This window comes from Amblyomma americanum, chromosome 2 (genome assembly GCF_052857255.1).
Source record: "Amblyomma americanum isolate KBUSLIRL-KWMA chromosome 2, ASM5285725v1, whole genome shotgun sequence".
NCBI lineage: Eukaryota > Metazoa > Arthropoda > Arachnida > Ixodida > Ixodidae > Amblyomma > Amblyomma americanum.
The window spans coordinates 152,112,928-152,122,706 of NC_135498.1; the positions used below are offsets into that span (position 1 = coordinate 152,112,928).

The 9,779-nt window shown below is 55.2% G+C and overlaps 1 protein-coding gene and 1 pseudogene across 2 annotated transcripts; both read right to left on the minus strand.

Moving 5' to 3' along the window:
- Window positions 1-701: 701 nt before the first annotated feature.
- LOC144121912 (uncharacterized) lies at window positions 702-5,472 on the minus strand (annotated as a pseudogene). Its single transcript, XR_013312736.1, has one exon. The product of XR_013312736.1 is annotated as an uncharacterized LOC144121912 (transcript).
- Window positions 5,473-5,946: 474 nt separating this feature from the next.
- LOC144120154 (uncharacterized) lies at window positions 5,947-8,803 on the minus strand. Its single transcript, XM_077652585.1, has 3 exons — window positions 7,771-8,803; window positions 6,765-7,626; window positions 5,947-6,712 (listed from the first exon to the last, which is right to left on the minus strand). The coding sequence occupies exons 1-3, from the start codon at window positions 8,801-8,803 to the stop codon at window positions 5,947-5,949; spliced, it is 2,661 nt and encodes an 886-aa protein (XP_077508711.1).
- Between the last annotated feature and the right edge of the window lie 976 nt (window positions 8,804-9,779).

The window sequence follows — 9,779 nt, forward strand, 5'->3', positions numbered from 1 at the left end:
TGCATGACAGGTCAAAATAGGGTCAGGTATACACTTACAACACAAGCAGCATTTCAATGCAATCACTTTGAATGCATGGTCAGTAGTAAACGATTTACATTACATCAGTTATAAACAGCTAGCCTAAAAATCCTTTAATATATATATATAACTACAGTCAAACCCACTTATAGCAATACCGCTTTCGGATATAGCAACAGACAGCCGCGGCACCGTCACCTTTGCAATGTGTTTTATGGTAACATAAACTGCTTATAACAATGCTATCATACAAGATTGTCGGTTATAACAATTATATGTAGTCATTTGGAGCCAACCCTCAAAGAAAAAAACTTGCAAACGCAGCTACCACGCCAGCCAGACTACGCTTATGGCACAAAAAACGCGCGTGCGTATGCGGAGCCGCCTGCACAGCGGCTGCGAAAAGATCACGTGACGACGCATATATATATTGATTCTCAATGGGGGCCGCAGGGCAGGGGGGAGAGAAATGGGGGTTAGCGCAGCCCGGTAATTGCCTCCAATGAAGGGGTCACCACAACCGGGCTTTGCTGGGGAGGGGGGGGGGGGGGGTGATAGAGTAGGGGAGAGGAGGCGGATCTGGGGCGGGAAAGGGGCACCGAGTGGAGGCAGGGCAGGCCGCGAAGTGACACGCAGGGGTGAAAGCAGGCTTGAGCATTTTGGAGCAGCTCATGGAGCAGTAATAATGCCATTCCGGAGCAGCTTTGGAGCACGAAAGTTATGTTTTGGAGCACAAAAATTGTGTTTTGGAGCATGTTTCTAGAGTAAAGTACTTGTAATAATTGCAACTTCACACTGACATACAAAAAAACGCAAAGAAAATCATTTTATTCAGCATTCAATTTGCTTGTTAGAATTACTTGTAACTTGTTAGATTCCAGCGTGGAATCTATCATTCTAATGCGCTCAAGCACCGCCGGCAATTTGGAATTCACATCAACGAGCAAAACGATTCCAGTTTCCACTTTGTCCATGTCCTTCGATTTTACTCCTGTGCTGATGAGTTCCTCGGCACTGGTAAGTAATGCCTTCAGGGTGGATAGACGGCACTGCAGGGTGGCCTTTTCCTCTTTCAGCTTTTTTTCTTCGCTGCTTTCTGTCAGTGGCTCATCACATTTCTGTTTGCGTGATTTTGATTCTTCTTCCATTTCAACGCGTTTGCGATAACCACTGTACGACTTTCCAACACACTTCAGGAGATCTCTAGTGATTGGCACCTTTGTGACGTCACCCCCATAACGCTTCAAGTATGCTTTCGTTTGACGAAGGCTTGACACACTTGTTATTGACAAAGAGGCTCGATGGTGAAGCGCCTGCTTGTTTTCGCTGAATCCTCTCTCGCAGTCTGCGTTGCCATGCGGCAAGGAAAGAACAGCCCTTACGAGCCTTCCCAGTCTTCGGTATTTGGGTTCGCCAGTGGGCATTTTTAGTGCAAACACATTAACCCAGTGTTCAACAACATTTGTTGAAACATCCCAGTCAGAAACTTCGCAGCAAAGGTGCAACCACTCATCAGTTAGAGATGATACTTCGCTGGGTGGCATGACTTGTGGCAGGGCATTCGCGATGTAGCGCAGTGACGTTGTGTAGTGGTCTCCTACTACACCAGGCTTCAAAAATCTACTGTGGAACAGCACTTTGTTGTCCAAAGGTAACCTTGAGACGAGGTACTTTGTGCAGGATATATAGAAAGCTCTGGTCTTGACATAGAAAGCCTTTTTCTGAGTTGGTTTCGAAAGCTCCATTTCTTTCTCAGTATCTAAGCCAAGCTCAGGTTTCACTTTCCAGTTAGCTTGCGATTCAACTTGAACATTCTTCAAATGGAAACCAGTTACATCTACAAACGACTCCTGCCGCAAAAATCTGCCCATCAGCTGTTTGACCACAGCAACTATTTCATCATAAAATAAATGAAGAAGAGGCTCTTTGCTCTGAAACAAGGTTTGAAACTTGTCAAAGAGCTGGGCGGCATTCTGAACAAAAAGGAGTCGTGCTCGGAGCGTGTTGTCAGAAAATGCAGATGCGAGGCGATTGTGCCTTATAGATGAGGATTTTCTTGGTTCTGCAGCCTTGGAAAAGAAAGACTTCAAAGCATCATACAGCTTAAGAACACGCTGTATACTTGGTAATAGTGTCAGCCACCTGCTGCTTACGTGCCGCAGGAACTCCAGCTGTGGCAATCCAAGTTTCTATTGGAGATCCTTGATGTCCGCATGTCTTGTGGCATATTTGAAGTACTGATGGATATCAGTGACAATACATTCAATCTCAGAGCAGAAAGTGTTGAGACCAGTGGCAAATGCGTTATGCATTTTATGAAGACTGCACTCCCCAATGTCAATCATGTTGGGGCTAAGTTCTGCTTTTATTTTACCCTTCAAGCTCTTCATAACATTTGGCCCATCAGAGAAGAAGCAGAGCATGTTATTTTTTGGAAGTTCGTTAAGTGCATCTTCAACACAGGAGAAGAGCTCATCTGCAGTGGCATGCCCCATGTGAAATGACTGAAGGTGCTCTACAACGACATCTTGTGCATTAACAGAGAAATACCGGATGAGCACATCCAGCTGCTGCACCTTCATCTCGGGCACTGGGGTCTCGGCGATTATTACGGTGTAGAATACTTCAGGCTTTGCAAGTTCTTCAAGCACTTTGGCTTTAAAGTATGGTCCTAAGCCATCAGATATGATGTAAAATACTTTCTTGTGGCCACATTGGAAGGCTTTTGCTATCTGTGAATCAGGGAACATATTGGGGTATGTTGCTGTTGCCACATCTCCCAAAGTGTATGGGAGTGAGTTGGATACCACAGAAAGAGCAAAAACTGTTTCAGCTCTTGTAACATCTCCTTGCAGGGACAGTGACACTGCATTCTTCGTGAAATCTAGGGTGCTTTGGATGGTAGTGCTCTTGGTTAGGACCCCGTCTTTGTTCCGATGTTTTTTTGCATTTTCGATGTGCTTAAGAGACGTTGCATGGCGCATTATTGCTGAGCTTCCATGTTGCGCGCAGTGCACTGTAACAATACAAAGCACACAAAAGCCATCACTGTCTTTTGCACTTGGCCGACACCAGAGGGATATGAGGTCCCCATTGCCATCCTTTTTGGTCAGGACGTCTGCGTTGAATTTGGTGCATTGTTCTGAAAAAGAGTAAAAAAAAGTTGCTCCTGGAACTGTGGTCTACGAAAGAATTTTCAGGCACTTGAGTTCCACAACTATACTAGGATCATGAATAAATATTTATGTCTAAAATGTGTTTGTAGAATACTTTGCAGCGGTTTTTTTTTTCTCGAAAGTTTAGACTGCACACGAGACAGCTAAATACTGCCCAGGGGCGTATTCTCAACATTCCATTTCCTATGTCGGATCCATTTGGTCCTCTGGCACAGGTTGGGTGACGAAGCCGCAGCTTACAAGCATTTGTGGATAGCAACTGGACCGCTGGCTCCTGTGGAGCGAGTGGTCAAATGCCATAAGATCAAATGGATCTAAAATGACCAGTGGAATGTTAAGAGAATACAGCTCCAGCTCACGTGCGGCCTTACACCACCCGGCATGTATAAGTACAGTAAAATCTAGCCAATTCAGCCTTCAAGGAAATAGCAACCATGTTAAAATTATCTGAAAGTCCAAATTATCGAATGGCCCTAAAAAAACTGATGAAAACAGTTTGCATCACAGCAGTTTTATAAAATGAACACCTGGAATATTGTTGCAGTAAATTTGAGATGGAAACAAAGTGACCGCGACAATTTTTTGCAGTCTGGTCAAGTTTTTTTGCTTTTCGCACACTGTCGGGAACGTTGTACAACTGCTCCAGAATCATAAGCGCCTCCGCGGCTCTTTTCGCAGTGTGACGCAGTAGCCGTGGTGCCTATTCACAAATGGCCCCATCACGATTTGAGGATGCTTCACCGCATGAACTCTGACGGCAGGTTCACATGGAAGCGACTGAGCGATTAAGCGGCGCGTCGCAGCAAAAATTTCGAACTTGTTGGAACCTCGTCGCTCATCGCAGCGGCTCAAAATAGGCTTTCCCGCTGCGGCGGCAGGATTCGCTAGCATTTTCGGTGGCATGTGAAACAGGCTTGAGGTGAAGCGTCCTCAAAACCCGGCGGTTTAACATACTCGAAGAGCGGAGAAAGCACGTGGACGCAAGAGAGAGATGCGTAGACGTTAGAACGCCGTGACCTGGCCATCCCAAAGTAAACATACAAAATAAAACTACACGACCCGTGACGCGCAATGTCCGAAACGGAGCGACTGGCCGATGCGCACGCCCGGTGGCAGCGGAGGGATGGCTTGAATTCAAGAGATGCAAAACTGAAAATATGCAGCTGATTTATACTTCGGCAGTGGTGGACTACCGATAGACGTCGCGCCTGCCATAACACACGCGCCTGAGGTGTGCGGGCATCACTGTTCCCTACACAGGTTCGGTGAGGTCTATTAGGTCAATCACTGACGTCGCGGGTGGTACCTCGAAGCGGCCCCGCCATAATTAACCAGTGCGAACCTTCTCATGTGCGAACTAGCGAGCGTCCGACACCATAGGCTTTGGGACCGCGCTGCTATTTCGAATTATATGAGAAAACGGGGGTCAAATAATCGAGAATTTAGTATGCTCGACAACCTGACCTGATGACAAGCGAGGACCAACAAATACAAGTGGCACTAGCTTGTTTCCTACTGCATACCATATATCACGAAAAATCAAACAATGGCGCCACATTTTCGTCCATTGCAGCTACAAGGCATGACCACCCAGCTTGGCTTTTAGACAATCCTGTCTGCGCTGCCCTCAAGGCTGAGCATTTAAGTTACATAACTGCTATAATGTAGCATTTTCTAGATTCGGTAGCTTCAATACACTTACTTTTGCTCATGTCCAGGCTTGCAGGCGACCAGCATCCAACGGCAGCAGCTTACAAACACAACACCAAACAGCTTCGCACGAAGGATCGGATCGGATTGGATCAGATCGGCTAGCCCACAGTGAGAGGAAAAATAACCCATAGGCTTCGCTAAATTTGACGGTAAAACATCGAAGTGGCCGGCGCGGCGCAGTTATGGCGCAAAATTGTGTTTTAGAGCAGGATGGCGCAGGGAAAGCAGTTTGGAGCAGGATGGCGCAAATGGCGCACCACTTCCACCCCTGGACACGGCAAGAGGAGCGATCAACACCCGGGTAGGTCGGCGCCCGCGCGCGCCAGCGAAGAGCATTCCCATGTGCAGACGGTGGCGAAGTGCTCGGCTGGTCCGAGGTCCGAACGAGTCCGGGATGGGGGGTCAGCCGTGCTTCCTGCCGTCCTCAGTTGGCACGGGCGGCGGAGTCCCACCTCGGGAGCCGAGCAACTAGTGCCGCACACAGGGCACCCACGCCGACGCACGCGAACACCGAAGTCACCACCACACGCGTCGAAGCACCTAGAAGTCAGCTGGGTGTCCACGGAGCCGGGCACAGGGGACGGGAGAGAGTGCGGGCGCCGATGAGCACGCACGACATCGTTCGGTGCACGAACTGCACTCATGGTGGTGGTGGTGGTTGGTGCTATGGGATATTCTGGGGAGGGGGTACTGGTCCCGACGTATGTTGGCCCTTAGGGCATCACTCTTGGGGACCAGGGGAAGGGGTTAGCGGGATGTAGGGTGGGGAGGGGAGGGGGAAGAGGGTGCCATCATGTCCGGGGGAAGCCGTGGCCTGGGGTCCGTCAGGAGGATCTTTTGGTCCCGCCATCTCGACGCCGCAGCAGCAATTCCAGCTCGCACCTGGGAGGGGAAAGACCGCGGTGCACTGGGAGTGTGTGCAAGCACCAGCGGGGGGGAATAGACCTGGTGCACTGGGATAGTGTGCAAGCACCAGGCCGGGGAAGGAGCCGCAGACCTCTTGTGGCCAACGCCTCGTGCTAGACGGGGCAATGGACTAGAGGAGGAGGCTCAGGCCAGACTCGCCAAGGAAGGAGAGGAGAACCCGGTGCGCCTGGAGCTGGTTGCGGACCGGGAACAGGAGGTCGTCCTCCGTGGTGGTCTGGAGACCAAGTGCCCGGCAGCCCGACTCCAGGCGTTGCCTGGGGAGGTCGTGGGCCGGGCACGCCAACAGAAGGTGACCGAGAGTGCCCGTGTCACCGCAAGAAGGGCAGGCAGGGGAGGAGGCCCGGCCATGGACGTATAGCCTGGAAGGCGTCCACGTACATCCGATACGGAGACGCAGAAGGAGGGAACGGTCCCGCCGGGGTAGATGGTCCGAGAGCCGGCGGAAGGGCTTTCGGGCCGCTATTCTCCGGTCCGGGTGAAGGGTCCGCACCACCTGCAACAGGAGAGAGCTGGCAAAATCGTGTTGGGTCACTGCCAAGGATACCGGGGACCCATCGGCGTGAGCTGACTTGGCCGAAGCATCAGCCAGGTCGTTGCCCTCAATGCCGGAGTGGCCCGGCACCCAATGCAGCGTGATCCGGCGGCCCGCATCCTCCAGGGCGTGCAGACGGGCCCTGAGCTGAGAGGTGGTGGCCACGACATCGTGAGACCTGGTCAGCAGCTGCAGGGCTGGCCGGTGGCCGGGAGTCGCAGAGGACTGCCACAGGACCAGGTGGGAGGGCCGCCATGAGGTCAGCCGCCAGGTGGAGTCCTGCCAGCTCGGCCACTGTTCAACTGCCTGGGAAGGAGAGCCTGCAAGTCTTGGTGACTCCCAACTGCGGGGCCACGAGAGCCGCAGCTGCCCGACCTGAGGCCGGCAGTACCGACCCATCGGTGAAGAGGAGAGTGGAGTCTCCGCACTCCTCCAGAAAGGCAGCAGCAGCCTGCTTGATGGCTGCAGCCGGTGTGCGGCGCTTGGACGTTCCTCCAAAGTCCAGGAAGATCTGCAGAGGAGGACGCGTGGGGAGCGGGGGGAGGGCCAGATGGCTGCTAGGTTGGCCCAGGGACTCCAGGTAGGCGCCAGCGAGCATGCCCATCCTGGAGTGGGGGCACCCCAAGAGACGTGCACAGAGGGCTTCAACGTCAGGTACATGGTGGAGCCGGTCCGTGTGTGTGAGGCCTCTCTGCAATAACAGAAGGTTTAGTGGGAGCACCCCCGCTTCGGCAAGGGTGGCCGGGGTCTGGGAGTTCCGTGGGACTCCCAGGAGACGGCGGATCCACTTCCGCCGAGCAATCTCGAGGCGGTTGAGCCGGGTGTCCCTGAGGGTCACCAGGTGGAGGGCGTAGAGGACTGCCGAGGTCGCTGCAGCCTCGAACAGCCGGATGGCCCAGGAGGCAGAGCAGCCATTCCCACGTGCCAGGAGGTGCTCGGCCGTTCGGCCGACGCGGTCCAGGTGGAGCAGGAGGGGCTTGTCTGCTGGGATCCAAGTGAGGCGATGGTCAATGGTTAGCCCAAGGTACCTCATTTGTTGTCTCCAGGGCAGGTTGGTGCCGTCGATCTGCAAGGTGCGGATCCCGGCCGTGGCCCGTGCACCTCGTGGGTGGACGAGAAGGGCCTCCGACTTTGTGGCGGAGAGCACCAGGCCCTTGGAAGTCAGGAAGGACTTCACCGCGTCGAGGGCCCGCTGGAGAGCCTGCCTTGCAGAGACAATGTGCCTGCGGGGGGCGCGGACCCAGAGAGCGATGTCATCTGCGTAAAGAGAGCAGAAGACACGGAGGCGATCCTGCTGGATGGCGTTCGGGAGGCCGGCCATGACCAGGTTGAAGAGGAAGGGGCTGAGGACTGAGCCCTGCGGAACCCCGGCGGTGATGGGGCGAGGAGAGCTCAGGGTGCCCCCGACCCGAACCTGCATGGACCGGTTGGAAAGAAAGGCGGTTACGAAACGGCGCAACCGCCCGGTCACTCCAAGATCGTCTAGAGCCTGCTCGATCGTGGAGTGGGGCAGGCTGTCAAAGGCTGCCTGGACGTCCAGTAGGACCAGGAGGGCAACCTCTCCCTGCTGCTTGGCCTCCTCCAGGCAGGAGACCACATCGGCAATGGAGTCTGCTGTGCAGCGGTGCCTGCGGAAGCCCGTCTGGCACTCGGAGAGGAAGTCGCTGGCCCTGGCTATCCAGGAGAGGCGTTGCAGGGCCACGAACTCCATTGACTTGCAGGCTGCTGAAGTCAGCGACACAGGTCGGTAGGAGGAAAGAGCCATGAGGGGTTTCCTGGCCTTCCGGATCGGGACCACGATTGCTGTGGACCAGCTCTCCGGGAGGATGCCGCTGTCCCAGATGATGTTGAAGGCATCCAGGAAACGGGCCTGCTCTGGGGCACCCAGGTTCCGCAGCATCTGCAAAGTGAGCCCATCTGCCCCAGGAGCGCTCCGCTGCTTGGAGCGGTGGAGGGCTCGGTGGAGCTCATGAGGGGTGATGGGGGCTTCACACAGGGCTGCAACGGAACTGGTTACGCCTGCCGGAAGAGGGGGTCGTCCGGGAGGAGGCTGGGCCAAGGGGACCAGAGGAGGGACAGAGATTGTGAGGCTGGCTGAAAAGTGGTCGGCCAGCTGCTCAGCCATGGCCAGGTAGGAGACCCCCCTGGCGACGGCTGCACCCAGGACAGGGTGTCGGCTGGTGGCCACCTGCAAGAGAGACCGGAACAGTCGCCAGGCCCTGGAGGACTGCCGCGCAGACTGAAGTGAGCGGCAGATGCCGGCCCAGCTCTCTCTTGTCCGTCGGTTGGCCTGGCGGCGGCAGGTGGCGTCGATCCTGCGGTAGGCCTTCCAGTCCTCGGGGGCCCACGTCCTCTCCGCACGGCGCCTGGCAGCGCGGAGACCCAGGAGGCGGAGGTCGGGAACAGGGGCCTGCGCATGACACGACACCGACATCGTGGCCGCCTGGGCGCAGGACTTCAGGCAATCCAGGAAGTCACCTGCGAATGGGATTTCTTTAGCGAGCTCCCTGAATTGGGGCCACTTAATGAGGCGATACACCCTGTCCTTTGGACGCTGTTGTTGGGCAGGGCTCAGGTGGATGGGAAAGTGGTCCGATCCAAGGGAGTCCGCTGCCCGCTTCCAAGAGTATCGGCAGGCTTCCGAGTGGAGGGCCAGGTCGAGGACTGGCCTGGGCGGATGAACGTGGTCACCTTAGGCCGCAGGAGGTGTAGGCCAGCAGCCGCGACCGCGTCCAGGAGCTTCCTGCCGCGGGTGGTGCTCGTCTGGCTGCCCCAGTCTCTGTGGTGGGCATTAAAATCGCCACAGATTAGTGCATCCCTGCCTAAGCGGGAATAGAGCGCAGTTAGACAGGAAGGGTCCCAGGGAACGCAAGGGGGAACGTAGACCGAGGCCACCGATGTGTCCTTGCCACCAAGGCGGACACGGATGGCGCAGACTTCCATCAGGCTCATGTCGGGAGGCCACGTCCAGGACGGTGTGGGGCAGGTTGCCCCGCACGTAGATGGCAGCACGGGGCCTCTCCTGCGGGTGGGAGCTGTCCAGGCAGGGGGCCGCACTGCAGGTCTGCAGTGAACATCTGGAGCAGCCTGCATAGCCCGTGTACCCAGGGAGGCGGGCGGCATCGACTGGAACGCGGGTCTCCTGTAAGGCAAGCACATCAGGTGTTAATGTGCCCTGCAATAGGAGGTCCCTGAGCTCGGCGTGGCGTGCACGCAGGGAGTACACGTTCCACTGCAGAACGTGCGGCCGTGCTCCGGGACCTTTACGCCTGGCCATGTCCGTAGCTAGATGGGCTTGCTCCAGCGAGGGCCGCCTCACACAGCCGGCGGGCCTCTGAGTTAGGAGGGAACTGTGGCAGGAGGGACTGGACAGCCATCCGCAGGGCAGCAGTCACCGTCGGCTGTGTGTC

What these genes read in the sequence shown, in the direction of transcription:
- LOC144120154 (XM_077652585.1), bottom strand. Translation starts at nt 8,803, where the DNA reads ATGTCGGTGTCGTGTCATGCGCAGGCCCCTGTTCCCGACCTCCGCCTC. An exon ending in CATGCAGGTTCGGGTCGGGG is followed by an intron (nt 7,627 to 7,770) that starts GCACCCTGAGCT and finishes CTCTTTACGCAG; the next exon opens with ATGACATCGCTCTCTGGGTC. An exon ending in ACTCTCCTCTTCACCGATGG is followed by an intron (nt 6,713 to 6,764) that starts GTCGGTACTGCC and finishes GTGGCCCCGCAG; the next exon opens with TTGGGAGTCACCAAGACTTG.